The sequence below is a fragment of the Eimeria necatrix genome, genomic scaffold (assembly GCF_000499385.1).
Source record: "Eimeria necatrix Houghton genomic scaffold, Enh_scaff152, whole genome shotgun sequence".
Classification (NCBI taxonomy): Eukaryota; Apicomplexa; class Conoidasida; order Eucoccidiorida; family Eimeriidae; genus Eimeria; species Eimeria necatrix.
The window spans coordinates 26,373-46,290 of NW_013654978.1; the positions used below are offsets into that span (position 1 = coordinate 26,373).

The window sequence follows — 19,918 nt, forward strand, 5'->3', positions numbered from 1 at the left end:
CTGTATATTTCTAAACCAGGTGTAGGCGCTAGCAACAGGGGGAACCCCCTTAGGCGGATCCTCTCCAATGTACGTATGTGGTGTACTATGCGGGTTCCTTAGTACACAGAGAATGGCATTAAGCTGGTATGTGCTGCACAGCGAGCAGATGGGGCGAAGCAGAACTGGCACAATTTATTTGATCTGTACAGTTATTGTGGTCGCCAGGAAGCATTTCCTGTGAGGGCTATCATTCCTTACTGGGTAGACGGTAACAAATGTAAAGCAGCAAGTATACGCCCGCTATGGCATCTGTGGAGCTTCACGCGCCGCACAGGGCGCCCCACGAAGTTGTACTGAGCATGCAGATTCTATCCGCTTGGGCTCTGGATCATAAGCTGCACCCATATTGAGAGCACAATACGCGGACTACCAATATGTTGAGAACAACTGGGAATTCTCAGTTTACAGAGACTTGGGTGACCGTGAAGTGCATGTTTTACGCTGGAACGGCGTGTTTACCGCCTTCTCAGTGCTTCTTCGGTTCACCCCGGCTGCTAAATTACACACCTGCACACTGTTGCCCACATGCTGCATCGATCTCCCGTCCGAAGTAGTTTCTGTAGACACACCTCACACGGCATTCACATGGAATAATTTCGGGAAACATCAGCGAGAAGGCGTAGCCCTGCCACTTGTGGTGGTTACATATAAACATATATTATAGATTGTTCAAGCTTATGTCGTTTTGTAGACTGGGTCGTGTTGCAGCAGGATTACAAAGCAGTAGAATACATACGCATTTCAGGGCTTCAACCGGGTGCGCATAGCGGCACACCAAAGGCGCCGTCACATTTCAACTGCTTGCGCTGATTTGTGGCATCTTACGAACTCCCTGTTAGGTCTAGCGAAGGCAACAGCATCTCAAGAACTAGCAGTAACCGTCGCGCAACTCACCTACGGGAATGTGAGATGTGAGCATTGTCGAGGACATCCTATGGAAACCATAATCGCAGCTGATGTGTTTACACTGCGCGGTGCGTAGTGACCATTGAGCTTCGAAACCCCCACGCATGGAATTTGTAAACCCGGAAGTGTTGGACTAGCGCATACCTCGAACAGACGGAGATGTCTATCGTCAGACCGCTGCAGCGACGTAGATACCCCTTTCGCTGCATTCAACAAATGTGCATCACTTGTCACTGGGCACGTCCCCAGCACGATCTCCAAACACACATCTACGTATATCACGACCACAACCTTTATTATCTGTCCTCGCTAGAAGAGCAATCAAGGCCTACCTTCGTTGTATTCGATTAATGATACGTGGTACAAATGTCTAGTTTCTCGTCGGCGACTCCTGATAAGAGCCGCAAGGGCCTTTGCGTGTTCGACGGAGTCGTTGACGCCTGAAACGTTAGTATCTCACAGGCTACACAATTAAAGACTGGCCCGTGGGAACACCCTACACCTGTCAGGTCGGACACTTAGAAGTAACGACGTGCGGCAAGCCTAAATACTTGTCGAGCACAACGAGCACTTGAAAGAATTTGGAGGAAGGATGCGCTCCACATTTTGGGGATCGAGGGGACTGCAATGGCGAACAACGAATAATCTCGTGTGAGCCCCCTTCCCTTAGTTCCGGATACTTGCCTTGAAGCAGTAAGTATGCAATCCAAACACGACGGCCCGTCAAGCCAATGCGCTCGTCGAGCAGAGTGAATACTTCCGGAAATGGGTACATGCGGTTAGCGGGCACCTGAGCAATACGCAGAAGTCAGCAGTGTCCATTCGGTTTACCTAGGTTTATAAAATGTGCAACTCGTGACATGAAATACCTGAAAGAACAAACTTCGCTGGCAGCCTCATTAACTTCGCAAGAGTACATAGGTGCTGTGTTCTCTAGATGCGTCACAAGGTCCACGTTCCTGGCTCTGTTTGATAGTAACTTGCTTATTTTCAAACAGCTGATGGAGAAAGTGCCCTAAATGTGTTGCACTGCAGACGCACCAAGATATTGCGCTCTTCCGCAAAGGGGGAGTGGAGAGAAAATGCCAAGTTAACCTAGCAAGCAAAGGGCTCAGGGGAACGCCTCATTGCGTACAGAAAGGAGATGCGCAAGTAAACATGCAGGACGTCGGCCTTGAACAAACGACCAAGTTCTCGAAAAACTCTTCCTTTGCTGTTGTAGAATTCAAGCTAAGTCACGAAGAGATCAGTGATATGTCTACCATTTGCATCTCCGCCGCTACCGCACGGCGGAGATAGGCTACTCCGCTACGGTACTTCCTACATCGCACCTGTGGGTGTTGCTCATTGAGCTTCTTTATGCCTGGAAGGACGCCTGAAGTGGAAATGTTCAAACGCCGTGCCGAAATGCCAAATGCTCTGGAGTCTGTTAGTAGTTTGAGGGTCTCGAAGACACGAGGGTTTGCAAGAGGCTCCCCCATGCCTGCACCACCAGCGACAAGTTCATTCCACTTCCTGGCTAAGCAGCAGTGGACAGCAGGCACCTTTACCATACTTCAAGTAATTAGCGTGCACACGACACATACGAAGCATACACACGCATGCACCTATATCTGAGCGCATCATAATACTTGCTCCTTGGTATTTCGACTGCCACACCATTGTCTGCAAAAGGCTGGGTTCACTTATGGAGTACAGGTGCTAGTCTATCTATTCCGCATACGTCGATTTCCAGTCCCTAAACTCCTCATATGTGACATACCCATGAAAGATATAGAGTCAGCTCGTATCCCATTCGCCTGGAAGTAAAGCACCTGGTCAGAGATTTCGTCAACACTCAGCTGCCGTTTAAGGCCAACCTTCCCTTCAAAAAAATACATGAACAAGAACGGGAATTGTGACATTTTGGCTTACTCACACTTTAACTTCGCGAAAATCCTAGCGCAGCAACAAATGGGGGAGAGTTGTTGGAGCATGTGCCTATTGCAGCTCGGAAAAAAGTTCCCACAGAGTGCTAGCCTGGAAGTTGAGAGCAGCAGGCGCTGAACATCATGCCTACCAGTGGCACAAAAGCTGCAGTTGAAAGAGCACCCAGCCTGAGAAAAACACGACAGCTCTATGGAAACGATGATTAAATTCATCCAGACTGTTGTGTAGCGCGGTCCGCATCATGCTCCAGTGCTTCAATGCCCCCATATTTCTTGCTCAAATACAGCGACTGCATTCTATAAAGGTAAGCACACAACAGCTATCCATAAAGCCATTCTCTGCCTGAATTGCAGGGAGCAAATGCGGAAATTGAAGACAATACCCAGCATACCCAGCTCCAGAAAAGTGCCCACCTGCGAAGATATGCAGAGGGAAGTGTGGGAGGCAAACTTCAGTGCAACAGCTTCGATTCTAACTCCGTCTTTGCACTCAAAAAGTATTTTTCTTGCCCGAGGTGCCTCAGCGATAGAGACACATTTCAGCGTTAACAAATCGGGACCGAAGTGTGTCTCAATCGCATTTTTCGCCTGAGTGCCGAGTGCCTTCAAGTCAGCCACGGTGGTTTTGCCAGCATATAACTGGCGAGTTAACTGCTCTAACCGGTACTTAGGGGCCCCGGCCTTCAATAGCACGTCCTTCAGCAAAACCAAGCGCCGAGAAAACTCCATAGACGAACAGAGCAGAGGTTCCAAGTTGCACTCAGGCGAAAATGGGACCCCCATACAGCATTAGACCCGAGATACAAAATTATAACGTAAAATTGGCTTGGTTTGCATGGACAGACTCTTCAACATTAGGAAGACATCGGTATAGCCTCATTCGTAGTCGTTCTAGAGTCAGCCGGTGTAATGAAGTGCGCTTGAGCACATCGAAAAGTGCAAGAAATGCATCGTTCCTTCCTGTAATTACCTTTTACTCAAAAAATGCATCTGAATGCCTCCCCAACGGACTACGTATTGTCGTGCCGAGCTGTAAGCCCGCTGCTCCCTCCATAGTGGCTTCGGCGCAAGGCTGCAGGATGAACGCCGAAGATCTCTGTATCACCTTGTTAGTGGGCATCCACTCAAAATATTACTTTTTAATCAAATTTTTGCAGAGTTCCGTTTTACAGAAGAAGATTTGACGTTCTGATGCCCATTAGTTAGCCTCTCCAAGTGGGTATCCATTTGAACCACACACTGTTCAGCAGCCTCGAACTCATGAGCCCGTTAAAATATGCAGTGTTCGCTGTTCGACTCTTATATCTGGATATCTATGAGCCTCGAAGCGATTTGGCTAGAACACCGTTATGCTGACTCGAGTACGCATACACGTGGGCGCCTGCGAAGCCTTTGGTGGCGCGAACCCACACGGTCACAGCGTCCCCAAGCCTAGAACAAACAGTAAGAATGAACTATCTTCTGTACTTTAACAATGTATTAGAACCATCGCAGTGCAAAGTAATGACAGCAGGCGCTGCCCGCTGGGCCAAAAGGTTTCCCACGTGGCATTGCCCTTATAGAAGACCAAAATCTACTTTTCTGCATATGCGAAAGCACTTGAGCTGTGGCTTTTTGTAAAAACCTGCTGACAACAGTGTTATGTACACGGTTGTCTGCAGTAAGGTTCTGGAAGGCTTTGGACAGAAAAAGCGGCTGGATCTGTAGCTACTACTGTGCTTTTTGGTGAAAATCTGCTCATAACACTGCTAGATATACGATTGCCCGGAGAAACGGTCTGCACGTGCAAAGAGGGGCTGGATCCATAGCATTTGGTGCGTCTCACCAACGCTACACAGACAAGCAAAGCTTCAGTCAGGTCCTAGCTAGGAAAGTACTTCTCTCTCTCTACCACATGCTGAACAAAAATTATTGTAGTGAAACAACGAAGTGCTTGCTGAGCCTGTTTGTAGTGCTTAGTGCATCCAACTCTATTAGTGCCAAACCCATTTGGCCTCCGTGCCGAGCCAGTTCTATTCTACCAAGAGCTACCACTGCGCGGCACGCTAAATTTAAGGCTTAAGGATATTTCATATAACAAAATTTCAACTATTTTCACTGCAAGCTACGGCATTGCACACGCAGCGCTGCAGTGCTGTGCTACATACAACGACAAAGCACGTAATTGGACTTGGGACATGACGTAAGCCACACAAAATACGCGGAAGGTAAACATGCCCTATCGGCTATTGCTATTATTAAACTGGATGAAGCCTGCATGGTCTGATCAAAGGACCCCGCTTGCTGCTCACAGCCACAATATGCTCCGCTGGGACAAGTTAACTATCCGTTTGATCGTTTATTAGAGTTCCCAGCAATTTTATGCCTCCCTTTTTGCCCTAGTTGGCTCTGCTCAGGCTTGGTCTAATTGTCCAGCTCAGTCCAGGGCATTGCCTGATAACAGTCGACTGCCGATCTTCCTCACTTTCACGTTCGTTGCAACTATATATGAGACGTCGCGCGGAGCTGCGTGCTAGCTAGTTGCAGCTGCAGCATGTTTTAGATTTTTAAGGCGGGGCCTCCGCAAAAGCTAAAGTGGATGTGGGCATACACTCTGATGTGCATGCACACATAGGATGTGTGTAACATCACAGCTCTAGGAATACCACAAATATTCACGTACAGACACAGACATACCCAAACAGAAGTTCATACGCACACATGTCCACAAAGGAGGAAGTCCAATGGCTCAGTGACCGTAGAAAGCAAGTCTTTTAACGTTTTAACGTCAGCGTAACGTAATGTGTGTAGCAAAAGGAGTTAGCATGGATTTAATTACAGTGCTTGTCCACCTCAACCAAACACAGAAGACGTCATAGATGCAGAAATATGCGGATAAACGTTTAGACAGATGACGTAAAGTGTTCCTCAAGGGGGGATTCCACAAACAGCTGTTGGGAAAATTGTGCCTCAAATTTCACGATTAATCGTGCCTTGTTTTCTTCTTCATGTTATTAAGTCTGTCTTCAAATTGTTTCAGCCTTCGTACGTGAGTGGAACTCTGTCTGCTCAAAACGCAGACAGCGGCTACGGGAAAACGGTGGGAAAAGGGGTGAGAATGCGACAAGATCAAAGGCTTCAGAGAGCGGCACTCAGGAAAATAATGAGCCAGAAACTTCCCAGCAGGAGGGGCCCGATCAGGAAATCGCATAGTCATGCAGACGCATAAGAGGCCTGCTTAAATAGGTCACAATTTGCCAGGGACTGCCCTACGCCCAGTGAATAACGAGGAAGCCCGTGTGGTGTAAAAATACCTCCATCACGTGATCGTACACAAAGCGAAACCTAACGATAAAGTAAGCGAACTTCAGCGTTGCGGAGATGAATGTACAAATCTCCAGAGGAGAGGTAAAGAGATGAAGCGAACCGTTTAGACAGGGCATGCTCCCTGATCTAGCGGAAACAGCTAGGGAGCCTAGAAAAATATCAGAATCAACCTGCTAAGACTATAGAACGGCCCCCTCCAATCTGTAGCAGAAGTGTAGGCCAAGGCTGGGGACTTAGAAGAAGAATTAGAGGATGTAATGCACAATGAACGTGACGGTGATGGGAGAAGTGGGAGTTGTCCTGGCTGAAGGTATGGGTTTTGTGAGACAGTAGTGATATGATAGAAGAAGACGCTGCCGGAAAATGCCTGGAGCTGCTATATGGCGCGGGTACAAGAGAGCTTATCCAGCCATCATACCTCGAGATACTTATGAAAGTGAATACAGTCAGTGGGTCTATAGGGCTATGCGACGGAAAGTCGCACAGCTCTATAGATCCAATGACTGTAGAGCGACGACTGCTCAGGGAGAGGCAGCTCCCTGAGAAGTGCACTTTTAGTATGGCAAACGACAAGTTGTTGCGTACTGACTGTGTAGTTACTGGATTAAAGGCTTTTCAAGCGACTTGCTGGTAGAAACAGTTCAATATGATTTGATCATAGGATTCGATTAGTTAGTGACTCATGGGTTTCCAATCTGACAAGTCCAGAATATGCGTGGATGGTCGATGACGCCACCTACGCGCGGATCGCACTACCCAAATGGAAAAAGGAGAGTGTCGGCCTAGCGTGGCACAGCCCGAGATGCGCGCAGGGCAGGCCGGTAACCTGCTGGGAAGACGATTTTCAGATATGATGGCGCAAAACTCAAAAGCATCGCTGCGTCTGCCTCTCAAATGATAGAGCTCTCACACTAGGATAAAGGGACTCAAGACGAAAAGCCATATCAACGCAATGTTTTGCCAAACATGAGCGAATTCGAACTGGCTTAGTGTCCCGCCGTCACGGCTAAAATTCGCACTGCTTTTCCGTAACTTAAAAGTCGGGCCGCTTGACGTGAGAAATGACAGGGAGTATCGCTGCGTGCACTTTAGGCTCAAGACGAGCCAGTCCAACAGAGATTACGGCTTAAACTCCGCACAGAGCACCGCGATAGTTCTGAAGAGCGCGACGTGAACATTTTTTGTAAACAGTGAAACATTTGATGCCCTCGTGTTCGCTTCTGAGTTCTTCGTTCCCCGACTTCATACTATACTAAAGATATTGCGGATAGGTACTGTTCATGAATGGATCCAGATGAAAACCTTCATTAGATCCAGTGGCCCAAAAAAGACGGTGTAAGTGACAAACTGCCTTTCGCCCTGTCATTAAGCCATGGAAGTAAAATGTATTATCGCCTAGCCTTTCATGCACTGCGACCACGTTTCAAACCAGTATTAGCACGTAATTTTAACGCTACCAGCTCAGGGCAGGGCGTTATCTTAGCAAGCTTGAACGATTTTTCTGGCAACCCACGGAGCAACATGAATTTATTTGCACTTTGGGAGAGAGGCTCGCAAGTGGCCACAATCAGTAAAAGGTCCGGTGGCGGGGCTCATTGCAAGGCCACACCACATAGAAAGACTGCCCGTTAGGCTGCTATCCGCTTGTGTAGTATGTTCGGGGCATTTACCTATAAAGTAGCTCGAGCAGGAAGAAATTGATGCGTCTTTGCGGTAAGGCTGTTAGCTGCTTGATTTTCTTTACAGATGGAAACTTGCAAAGAGACTGACAAGTTTCAGTGCAGGCAACTCTGCACAGAATATCAGTCCACGTATACTCTGTAATCTGCCGTACAAGGCAGTGGAGTGCACACTGCGAGCAGTAGCATCAAGAGATACCCTTCGCAGATGGGATACCTCTTCAATGGATGTCTACAGTGAGTAGAGCTTTGCTTTATCAGCAAGTAGTCAACCTACGCCACAGTTTCCTCCACTTAGCTCATATTTTATAATGAAGTTAAGACGTATACTTTGTTTAGGAGTTCTGTTGTGGCTCCGCGTTTAAAATAATGCAATAGCGATGACACGAGGGTGGCGTCGTATAGCTCTGAGCGAATAATCGAGCCTTGATGGTGAAGCTGAATTTAGTAGACCAAAGCTTGTTAGGAGCACTCATTGGATATGAGCCGCGTACCAAAGCGTGTCATGAAGCTACGAAGGATGTAAATAGCGTTCTGAGAGCATTTCAATTACTGTAGTGCCGTAAACTCGTGACGGCCTCATCCTGAAAGAATTTGTTCGTTCAGTTTCGGCAGTTCTAAAGAGTGAAAGTCGGCTGACCACCAGATAAACAAAGTTAAAGCTTGAACCCGCTAGACGCCACTTGAAACTACACTCTTCATCCGTAATCTGAAGACACCTGCGGCATGTGCAAATAAAGGGAAAGCATCCTCTGGGATAGAGCATAACGGCAGTGAGCCTCTGCAAAATACACGGCTGTTCGATTAGAGGAATCGCAACAGGTTCCCTAAACCAGGAGCCGTAACTAAATAATAGCGCCCTTTGCTAACAGACAGGCTAAGCTTCAATATCGAGTCCTCATCGTTGGCATTAAAGCCAAGCGAAAGTTTCTCAATTGCATTGGCGGTATTCATTCGCATAACAATGCCACCCTCGACGCACAAAGCAGGGAATATTTGGGGTGCGTTCGCACAGGTTCATCGTGGGTTTTGTACAGTCGTGTTGCATTTATAGCACCGAGCATTCCTCCATTCAGACTTGGTCAACATCGTTCTTGCACGTAGCCGTATTTTTCAGTTCTGGCTATACAACTTTGCAGCAGTTCTACTCTCAGAGAAAGCCTACGATCCCACCGAGGCTTACAGAGTCTCCTTTAGATGCGAGTACTACCCATATGCTGATGCATGCGTCTAGAGTATCTACAGCTAGCTGCTAATACCTTTTGTCGGGACCTGTAGGGTTTCTCGCTCGTGCAGGGGTTGCTGAGAAGGGAAGGGATGGGAGCCCTGTGATAATACTGACAGTTGGCTAAGTGACTTTATGACGATGCCTGCGACCACTAGGCTTTATTAAGGATTTGTTGGGTGAGGAAAGGGCAGTCAGTCCAGCGGAGCAGCAGCTGCAGCTGCTGCGGCGGGAGCGGCTGTGCACATCTGCGGATGTAGATACACCCTTCTGTTGCTTGAAGGCTCCTTAGAAAGCTTGCAGCGTACCAAATTGCTGGAAAACTCTCTTCGCTCCTCCCACACGTGAACTAAGCTTGGCTGAGAGAGCGGCGGTGGCGTACGTGTTGTGTTGTTGCATGCCCAACGTGAAGATACACTCGGCGTTGGGTGCGGTGCGCTTGGTAGGAACCCGTCTTTTAACTTTGCCATTTCTTTCTGCAGCTTTCAAGTATAAATTCCTTTTCTCTCTTTCGCTTGTTCTCTCCCTGCTGCATCAGCCCGCTGCGCCTTCCCTCCCGGCGCAGCCGCAGCCGCCTAGTGCCACCTCGGCAGGGTTCGTTTCGTCGTCTTTAGCCTTGAACGGGGGGTTTAGACACAGAAACCCATTACAAAGCCTCTCCAGGGTTTCTTAAAGAAGCCAACAGGAGCACAGGATTGAAAACAAGCCCCGCATGTCTCCACACACCACTCAGACACCTGCAGGTATACTGCGCGACAGCCCACCGCATCCTTCTCTCCGCAGGTACGCTTGCAGGCGACGCAGAGTCCACTGGGGACACAGGGGGGCTTCCCGCAGTAGCTCATACCCTGAAATGGGCCTCGGAAATCCCATAATTCCCAGGGTGCTCTGCAGCCAGCGCTGTGGGGAGTAGCCAAGGACATTCACCAATACGGCGCTGCCAGCAGCTGTTTGGACTGCTGTCATTGCCTACATTAGCAGCCGCTGCTCCCGTGTGGCACAGAAGCTGTCAATGACGCGGCAGTGCCCTCCACAACTGCACGTGCCACTGCTGCAGCAGAAACGGCTGGGGCAGCAGGAGCAGCAGCAGCAGCAGCAGAACGAGCAGCAACAATCCGCGAAAGTGGAGAGGCAAACGCGCTGCAGCAGCTTTATCGATAGCGTCGCCTCCTGCGGGACTGCAGCAGCCGCAGCAGCTTCATCTGCTGCGCAGCACTAGTGCAGCAGCGCAGCACCAGTGCAACTGCGTCTGCGTCAGCAGCAGCGGCCGCAGCAGCAAAACCAGCAGCAGGCCGCTGACGGTTCTGCAGCAGCCAAATCCGTTCTTCTTAAAGACTTGAGTTTTGTTCTGACTGGTGGGGACAGTCCACAGAGGGGAGGTCTGTTGCTGCGGTGTACGTACAGGGCACCATGCGGGTGGCCGCCTGCCTGAGCGACAACTTTCTCCTCTCACTTTCTTCTCTTCCTGAAACGCAGAGGCAGTTCATCATCGCCATCTCCACCTGCAAAGATGAGGACCTTCTAGGCCACCTCCGGCCCTTCAAGGTACTGCTGAGGAGTTGGCTAGGGTTTAGGGTACTGCTGAGGAGTTGGCTAGTGTTTAGGGTTTAGGGTTTAAGTGCTCAGCCTCCTTCTTCATTCTGGCACATCAGAGAAGCATTTTAGGACAATGCAGAGCTTGCGGCCAGGGCGTAGTGGATGTTCTAGTGCCGCTAGTTGTGTTGGTGGCGGCAGTTGCTCTGCTGCTGCTGCTGCTGCCAGTTGTTCTGCTGCTGCTGCAGCGGGTTGTTCTGCTGCTGCTGGTTGTTCTGCTGCTGCTATTGCTGCCGGTTGTTGCGCTGCTGCTGCTGCTGCTGCTGCTTGTTCTGCTGCCCCTGCTGGCGACTGTTCTGCTGTTGCTGGTGCTGGTCGTTTTGCTGCTGCTGGTTGCTGTGCTGCTGCTGCTGCTGCTGCTGCAGCATGGCAGCAGCACGCGGGCGCGGGGCTTTGCTGCTGTGTGCGCAGGGCTGGATGTGGGAACGGCAGGGGGATGTGTCTGCGTGGGCGCCGGCCCTAAACCGCTTTGACGATCTCTTGAATGCCTACGCAGTGCACACAGGGCTTGCGCCTGAGGCTGCAGCTTCCCGTAGGTTCAGCGCAGTTCCCTAGGCCGCTGCAGCAGCAGCAGCAGCAGCGGCAACAGCGGCAGCAGCAGCAGTGGCCTGCGGCTTGTGCTGCGTGCAGAGCCTCCCCCTTCCTTTGTCCCTTGTGAAGCCCTTGTTGTCGCCATTCTCGAGACTTCTTACATTGTGCTCGAGAACTGTTCCTCTAAGGCAAGTGCACTACGGGGGCTGAGGGGCCCTGGGGGCCCCCGACCAGCTGGGGGCCCCCCCCGCGACTTGTCTTTAGAAGGGTAGCCCCGGGGACCCCAGGGGCCCCCGCAGAGGCCGCTCTCTGTGCAGGGGAGTTGCTGCTGCTGCTGCTGCGCTGTGCTGCTGCCAGTTTCTCTACGCCTCTGTGGATGTCGTCACTGCCCTGCTCGAGTCCTTCTGCCTCCCCATAGTTTGCGGGGCCATTCAGCTCCTCGCCGTCTGCTACGGCTTCATAAGGCGGTAACTGCCGCTGCCCCTGCCCTCCCCAGCCCTGGCCCCTGCTGCGCAGCAGCAGCTGCTGCGCAGCTGCTGCTGGCCCCAGCTCCGCAGCTGCTGCCCAGCAGCTGCGCAGCGGCTGTTGCTGGCCCCAGCGGCGTTGCTGCTGCGCAGCAGCTGCTGCCGACCCCTGCTGCGCAGCAGCTGCGCAGCTGGGGCCCCAGCGGGAGCAGCAGCAGGGCCCAAGCCCCTAAGAATGAGCAGCTGTGGGCCCTTCTGGGGCCCCCGCGGCTGCAGCCCAGGCCTAAGGGGGCTTTCACTGCTGTGTCCTTTGTGCTGCAGAAACCGAAGAAATGCCCTTCCGCGGGACTGCCCCGACTTCGGAAATCGCCTCTCGCTGTTCTGCTTCAGACCCGTGGCCTATGACGCCTTCGTGCTGCAGCGGCAGCCGCAGCTGGCAGCTGCGCGCACCGCAAGGCACTCGCCGTCGCCGCCCCCTCTGCCGCGGCTCAGCAGCAGCAGCAGCGGCAGCAGCAGCAGCAGAGGCAGCGGCGGTCCCGGTGACGGCGCGGGCATGGCGGTTGAAGGCGATGCAGCAGCAGCAACAGCAGCGGCAGCAGCCGGCAGCAGCGAAACAGCGGCAAACCGGCTGGACCTTCTGTCGTTTTGTCTCGCCGATGAGCTGCCGTCAGACATCGACGGGTTCTTCGAGTTGCAGTGGAGTGTTCCTGCTGCTGCAGCGGCAGCAGCTGCAGGAGACAGGAGGGGAAGTGGCTGCAGTGACGCCATGATGGTGGACCATCCGAGCGACAGCAGCAGCAGCGAGCAGCAGCCGCAGCAGCTGCAGCAGCCGCAAGCAGCGCGCACCGTGAGGTTGTTTTGCTCGGAGCTGCTGCTGCCCGGCTTCTGTCGCCGCACAGTGCCCCATCTTGATGGGACAGCGTCGTCTTGTTGCACCAGCACCGCTGCTGCTGCTGCTTCCTGCAGCAGCAGCACCACCAGTAGCACACCGGACTGCTGCAGCAGCTCCAGCAGAGACTGCACGGCCTGTGGAGCCCTCGAGGCCCACTGCCAGGCAATTATTCGCAAGTACAACATACCGCCGCAACACCATCCGGTACGGACTTGGGACTTTAAGATGGAGTTTGAAGGCCAGAAGATAGAATGTGGCATTGGCAGATTCTGCCATTTCTTGTGTAATTGCGCTCTTGCTGCTGCTGCTGCTGCTTTTTTGTCCCAGGCCGTGCGCCATCGCATGCGTTTACTGCACGGGCTGCGTTGTCCAGCATACCGCGGCGGCTTGGTCGACGTCTATTTGTGTTCTCTGTCATGCCTGATGATTGTATCTCCGGCTCAGTTCTCCCAGATGCTGCAGCAACAGCCGTTGCTGCTTCCGGAGTTTGCGGCGCTGCTGAAGCATGCAGAACGGATCAGTTCCCGCACTCTTCTCCTCGCTGCGGACCTTCTGTCGCTCCTCCTGGTCAGCAGCAACTGCAATTGTTAAAACCTTAAGACATCGCCTGGGGCGCGCTTGCAGCCTCTTTTTTGTCGAAAGCAGCTTCGAGAGCAGTTGCTGCTGCAGCACTCGACACCAGCCTGCGGCTTTGCAGCTGGAGCCGGTTTTTGGGGTTTTGCTTGCTTGCTGCGACCTGAGCATCAGAGTATTTCGTTTGTTGTCTGGGGCTTCTGCTGCAGGAAGACAAGACCCTATATCGGCAAACCGCTGGTCTTGTCGGTGTGTTTTCTCCCTACGGTTTATTTCTGTCTTTGTTGCGGCGGCTGCTGGCGAACCCCTTTGCTGACCGGCCCTTTCGCGTGTCTCGGATCCACACGGCGGTCAGCAGCAGAGCCAGCAGGAGCAGCAGCAAGTGCCGCTGCTGCCAGCAGCAGCAGCAGCAGCCGGTGATCGAGTACGTGGTTGTGGAGGCGGCGGATGAGGCCGAGCTGCGCTCTTGGGAGCAGCGAGTGGCCAAGCCGGGGGCCCTTCGCCAACTTGAAAATGACCTCAACCGCATGCAGACCCTCATGCACCTTTTGGCGGCCTACTCCGCGATAGTTGGCACCACACACAGCGTCATACATGCCTTCGTACAACCAAGTCAGTGGGGGAAACTGGGGCTAGCTCTAGGGCTTAGACTTTAGGCTGAGCTTTCCAGGCTTGCCCTGTAGTTAGCCCTCTTTGAGCGGAGGCCACGGAGTTCAGCGCCGAGACCCTTGAGCAAGGGCGCGGGGTATTTGCGGGAAAGTGGAAGGAGCAGGGCCTAGAGTTTAGGTTTTGGCTTGGGTTTTGGCCTTTAGGGCTCATGGTCCATAGTGTAGATGCATAGAGGCAGAGTCTGTAGGCGCAGGTTTAGCGTAGGTGGGGGCCAGGAGGTGCAGTTTCATTTCGTAAAGAAGGTCTTTGTGGTGGTTGGGCTGCACCGCTCTGCACCAGGGGGATTCTTCACGTTGCGGCGTTGCGGGGTTTGGCCTGAGGGCTGAGGGCTAGGGTTTGTTTGTGTTTTCAGGTCTGCTAAAAGCTCTTATAGGGTTTCTGCGTCACCGGGACCCTCTCTTGGTTCCCGTGCAGATGATAGTCTTGCGGACACTGGAGGCGCATGTCGAACAGCAGCACAGCAGCAGCAGCACCAGCAACAACAGCCAGCTGCTGCAGTTCATTCAAGAGGAACTGCAACTGCCTGAAAGGCTCCAGGAGCGCATGCTCTATGACGCAGCCTGCATGCAGCAACGAGTGAAAGACATGCAGCAGTATGAACGCTGGGTTGAAAGCTGCAGCTGCTGCAGAAACAGCAGCAGCAGCAGCGGTGGCAGCGGGAGCAGCGAGCTTGCCGTAGACGGGGGAGAGAAGCCCGCTGTGACAGCTCCAGAGAGCAGCAGCAGCAGCTACAGCCCCATTTGCTGCTCCTCATACGCCGGCATTGACTGGACAGAGCGTTGGGTCTACCCCAAAGATGTATGTCTCATTTGCGCAGTTTGTTGATTGACCACCGCATTTGCCCTTTATGCGTTCCCTGTCCTTCTTGGCTGCTGCTATCCCGTGCACTTATTTCCTGTGGCTTCGTCACTTTTTCTGTGTCTCCATGCCCAGAATATTTTAGTGAAAATTCTTAAATATGGGCACTTTGATACGAAAGCGCTCGTGCCTGTACCTCTCTGCTCGCTTGTTTCTGTAGCTGCACATCTGGGTGAATTTCAGCCTCTCTTCCACTATCGTTCTTTTTATTTGTGCTGCCATCGGTCTTTGGGTGCTGGCCTATTCTGTCTCAAATTGCAACATTCTGGACACCGGAGCACGCAAGTGCAGATACATGTATATGTATGTACGTATATATATTTTATATATATATATATTTGTTTGTCTTGTAGTGTGTTCTCACGTGTACTCGGCGGTTACATGTATTGCCAGTTCATTTCTTGTTTGTTGAGTGTATGTACAGTTTGTGCTCAAAATGCGTAGAAATAAGTAGCGTGGAATTTGCGCGCTTTCTTGAAAAGGCAACTATGCGTGTTTATGCGTAGGCTCTCTTCCCCACATTCACTGACACAGTGTACATGTATTTATAATATGAAGATCGTCTAATGAACAAATACAGATGTGTTTTTATCATTTGTATATGCACAAATATGCGCGAACACGCACCCCATTCGCGAGATGCCGTGCTGAGTCACTTTGGTGTCTTCAGGGCAGCGATGATGAGCGGCTGCTGTATTGGCTGAAAGCCTGCGAAGTGGAAACGCGGCGCTGCGTGCTGAAGACGGCGACGAAACAGTTTTATTTCTTGGCAGCAAACCACAAAGCAAATCCCCCGTTCTTCAGAGACATGCTGGCGCCCAGGGCGCCGCTCTCCGTCTTGTGTTCAGATATCATAGGAAACCCTGAACAGTAAGGCTGACTCTTGCGCTGCTGCTCTGGCTGCTGCTCTTTATGCTGCCGCGCTTTCGCTTCTTGCTTGCTGCTCTCGCTCCGGATGTTGCTGCTGCTGCGCTGGCCGCTGCTGCTCCCGCTGCTGCTGTGATTCTGACTTTCGCATGAACTACTTCAGCCCCCTTTTTGCATGGGCAGTCTTGTTGCGATAGTTTGCTGCAGCTCTGTTTGCTACTGCTGTGATCGGCTGCTCCTTTTGCGCTCTTTTTGCACCTATGTTCTAATCAGGGCTACTCCCTATACAATGGCTACTATGAATATAGCTCTTGCAGCATGTGGCGGCTCTTCTTGTTTTTGTGCAGCTGTTGTTCCCCTGTGTTGTGTTCGTGGCCGATTATAAGGTATTCACCCACTTGTGCATGCATGAATAGTTTGGAGAAAATATGAAATCTTTTCCAAGGGCTGGCTTGCTGCTGTTTCTTTGGGGCTGTCTTTGCAGTTTCGGCGTTGGCTGCGTTGCCTCCTTCTTCTCGGTCATTACGGACGCTGTCTCCGACGCCCCCCGTCACGCCACAGCGATCGCACAGTTGCCTGTCGTGTCTCTGCTGCTGGCCTCCCTGCATGCGTCATACCTGCGCATTTACTTGCAGCAGCATCAGCAGCAGCAGCTGCAGCTGCAGATGCAGCAAGAGGGCCGGGAGAAGGAGGAGGGTCAGGGGCCAGGGGAAGGCCTAAGCCCGCAGTTTCACCACCAGCAGCCGCTACTGATGCTCTGCGAGCAGCAAGACATGCATCTGCTACTGCGGAGGCAGCAGCTAGCACAGCAATGCGTGCTGCTGCACGAGGGCACCCTCAACGCCTTGGGAGCCTTCATCACCGCCTTGGCCTCGCACACTGCCGGCCTGCGCGTCCTTAGGCAAGACAAGGTGACAGAGCTCGTCGATTCGGAGCTTCAAAAGCTGCAGCAGCCAAATAAACAGGAGACGGAACAGCAGCAGCAGCAGCAGCCCCAAGGTCAGTCGCAGGAGGGGGCTGCGCCCGATGGGGAGCAGCAAACCCCAAGCGCTGCTGTCCCTTCAGGCCCTTCGGGACAGCAGCAGCAGTCGCCTGCTGCAGCAACAGACCAAGCTGCCGAGCCAGCGGGACGTGATCAAGCAGCGACGAGCGCTGCAGAAACAACTGCTGCAGCCACAGCAGCAGAGGCTGCACCAGCGGCAGCAACCGCGGCAGCAACCGGCGGCGAAGAGTCAAGTCAAATGGAAGTGTGTGGGACGCACCCACAGAACGAAGGTGCAGCAGCAGCGACTTCAGCAGCAGCTACAGGGCCACCACCTGCAACACGTGCTGCAGCAGAAGTGGCTGGGCCCCCACAAGACGAGGCGGGAGCGGTGCAGGCGGAGAAGGACGCTTTGCTGCTGCTGCGGCGGCACTTGCAGCTGCAGCAGGAGGACCTCCTGTCATTCCAGGGAGCACTGCGGCACCCAGATGGGCGCTTCTCTCCGTGGGCTGCCTGTTCTCTTCTGGTGCATGCTGCTGCTTCTGCGGATGTGGTTCTTCTTGACAGATTCGGAGAAGCTGCAGCAGGGGTGAGCGCGCTGGGGGTGCTTATGCTGCTGCTGAAGTTCGCTGTGCTTGCTGCTGGGGCATTTTTTGGGTGCTTCGGCTGTTCTCTCTGAGCAGCAGCTTGTTGCTGCGGTGTGCTATTGCTGCTGCTGAAGCACCGTCTTGGCTGTGCCTGCTGCTGGGGTATTTCTTCGTTGCTTCGGCTGTTCTTTCCGCACAGCAGCTTTTTCCTGCTGGTGTGCAAAGGGTGGGGTTGTTGTTGCTGCTTCTGCAGCTGGGGACTGCGCTGGACGAAGTGCTGGGGGCCATAGCGAATTCGTCCACCTCGACTTCGGAGTCTTTGGGGGGCACTGAGGCCAGAGACGCTCTGGTCCGCCAGACGCTGCTGCTGCTGCAGCAGCTCATCGTTGCAGCAAAGAAGCTTGAGCCCTGGAAGCCCGTGTCGCCGGCCCGCGCAGCGGAAGAGACTCGCCAGAAGGCCAAGCAGCGGCCTATGGACGTTTCGGACTTGGAGGTGAGCAACAGCTGACTCTCGCTGCTGCTGCTGCTGCCGCAGCTGCAGCTGCTGCAGCTGCTGCTGCTGCAGTTTCTTGTTGCTGCGGAGGGTCGTTGCTGCTGCGTGTAGCGGGTGCTGCTTCTCATGCACTGCTTCCTGCGCTTTTGCTGCTGCTGCGCTGCTGCTGGGCTGCGCAGCTGCGAGGTTCTTCTTCGGAATGGCTTTTGGATCGGCTGGCGAATGCTGGTCGATTTTTGTCTGCGTTCTTGGCTTCGACGGAGACACAAAGGTCCTTTGTCTCTCGAGGGGGCATTGTGCTGCTGCTGCAGCTGTGCGACAGCAGCTGCCTGCCCCCCGGCCTGCTGCACCTTTTCCCCCAGCACCCCCTCGTGCACGTGCTGCGCCATGCGGCGCCGTACGACTCCACGCTGCAGCAGCAAGCAGTGCAGCAGCTGCTGCTAGACAGGGGGCTTTTCGCGCTGCAGCGGCTGCTGACCCTGAAGCGGCGTTGGCAGGAACAGGGCTTCTGGCCTTGCCGTGCGCCTGCACCGGAGGTTGCTGGTGCTGCCGCTGCTGCCGCTGCTGCAGCAGGCGTGCAGCAGCAGCCGCAGCTGCTGTCTACGATGCCAGAGCCTCTGCGCTCAATTCCAAGAAATGAAAGAAAAGAATTAGTGTTCGCGTTGCATGCTTGCTGCAATGCCATCACCCTCATGCTGTCGCTACACCGCGAGTTCTGTCAGGCGTACGGGACAACGCCTTCTAGGGCTACTCCGCCGTTTGCGCAGCAGCAGCACGTCCACCAGTTGCTGCTGTTGAACCTCAGCCACCTGCTGCTGCTGCTGCAGCCTTTGCTGCCTTGGCTGCTGCAGCTGCTGTATGCATGCGCCGTGCCGGCGGACGGTGAGAACCCGTCGCTGCTGAACCAGAAGCACAACAGCCACGAGCACCCCTCAGTAAGGGCCAGCAGGCTGCTGCACGAGGAGCAGCAGCAACAGCAGCAGCAGTCCAAGCTAGGCACAGCAGCAGCTGCAGCAGATCAGCCTCTCTCCAATAACGACATGCTATGGAGCTCTCTGGGCGAATTCGCCTACTCGTCGCCTCCTCCCCTGCCAGCTGGCTGCAGCAGCAGAATCAGCAGCAGCAGCAGAATCAGCAGCAGCAGCAGCAGCAGCAGCAGTGACAATAACAACGCCAGCAGCGGCGCCAGCGCTGAAGCCAGCAGCGCCGCCGCCGCCAGTAGCAGCGATAGCAGCAGCAGCGACGGCATGAGAAATGCAGTGGGCAGCGGGGCCAAATTCATATCAGATGAAGCAGCAGACAGTCCAGTGGTCCTTCAGGAGCTGCTGCGCGCAGCTTGCCTTACTTTCAGGAACTTCCTCTGCATGGTGAGTATTTTCTTCCTTGAGCATGGCCTGCTGCTTGCGCTGCTGCAAGGCCTGCAGCAGCAGCGGCTGCTGCTGCTGCTGGTTCTTGAAGGTGCGGCAGCGGCGGCTGCAGCTGTCCAGCAAACTCTTGTTTTGTGGAAATGCATCTCTTTTGCCGAACACGGGGCTCCTGGACTCTAATGGGCCTGTTTGGCGCCTGCAGAATAGCTGCCGCTGCTGTTTCTGCTGCTGCTGCTGCTATCGCTGCAGGTGAGCCGCCAAATTAATGGCGGCGGGCTCCGCAGGAAGTCGCCGCAGCAACGGCAAATTGCGTCGGCTCATTTATTCCTCATAGCGGACACGGCAAGAGGCTTCTTGGACTCTATTCCTTCTGTCCCGCTGCCTGTGGCTCCGCTACTGCATGCACTGCCAGCTGTGACTGCTGCGGCTGGCAGCAGCTGTAGCAGCGCGCAGCAGCTGGTCGAGCCTGAGGCTGCAGCTGCTGCGGTGGACGCTGCGCGCGCAGCAGCAGTAGCAGCCCCCAGCTCGGCGGCCGAGATGGAGGTGGACAGCGGCGTCAGCAGCAGCAACAGCAGCAACAGCAGCAGCAGCAGCAGCAGCAGCAAGTTCAGCATTCAAGGGCTCTCAATGGCACAGTCGCTTTCCTACTTGTCAGACGTTTGCGACATTCTGTACAAATTGCACGTTGACGAAAAGAGTAAAGGAGTCCTGATGACCCTCAGCTTCGACCTGTTCCACAAGGCAAGTAGCCTTTGGAGAAGAGCAGGAGGAAAAGCAGGAGCAGCAGGCCCAGCAGCAAAAGTAGCAGCAGCAGCAGCAGGCCCAGCAGCAAAAGTAGCAGCAGCAGCAGCCGAAGAGCGTTTTAAATAACGGCGCCAGCGGCTCCAGAAGCAGGGGCGCAGGGCGACTCACAGCTACTGCTGCGCTGCAGCAGCACTGTTGCCGCTGCCAGCTAA

General features: G+C 53.6%; 2 protein-coding genes across 2 annotated transcripts; one reads left to right on the forward strand and one right to left on the reverse strand.

Annotated features, from left to right (window-relative positions):
- Positions 1 to 282: 282 nt before the first annotated feature.
- Positions 283 to 3,605, reverse strand: ENH_00016510 (GPI transamidase 8, putative; the record flags this gene model as incomplete). Its single annotated transcript, XM_013584395.1, has 10 exons — positions 283 to 377; positions 550 to 599; positions 937 to 974; positions 1,093 to 1,151; positions 1,281 to 1,388; positions 1,633 to 1,738; positions 2,280 to 2,431; positions 2,711 to 2,812; positions 3,226 to 3,281; positions 3,415 to 3,605. The coding sequence occupies 10 exons, from the start codon at positions 3,603 to 3,605 to the stop codon at positions 283 to 285; spliced, it is 957 nt and encodes a 318-aa protein (XP_013439849.1).
- Positions 3,606 to 10,496: 6,891 nt separating this feature from the next.
- On the forward strand, positions 10,497 to 19,832 carry ENH_00016520 (E3 ubiquitin-protein ligase HUWE1, related; the record flags this gene model as incomplete). The annotated part of the gene is made up of 12 exons (XM_013584396.1): positions 10,497 to 10,631; positions 11,091 to 11,211; positions 11,310 to 11,478; positions 11,996 to 12,770; positions 12,894 to 13,133; positions 13,349 to 13,751; positions 14,161 to 14,624; positions 15,337 to 15,536; positions 16,018 to 17,104; positions 17,356 to 17,595; positions 17,775 to 18,962; positions 19,212 to 19,832. 12 exons carry the CDS (start codon positions 10,497 to 10,499, stop codon positions 19,830 to 19,832), a joined length of 5,643 nt encoding a protein of 1,880 aa, XP_013439850.1.
- Positions 19,833 to 19,918: the final 86 nt, after the last annotated feature.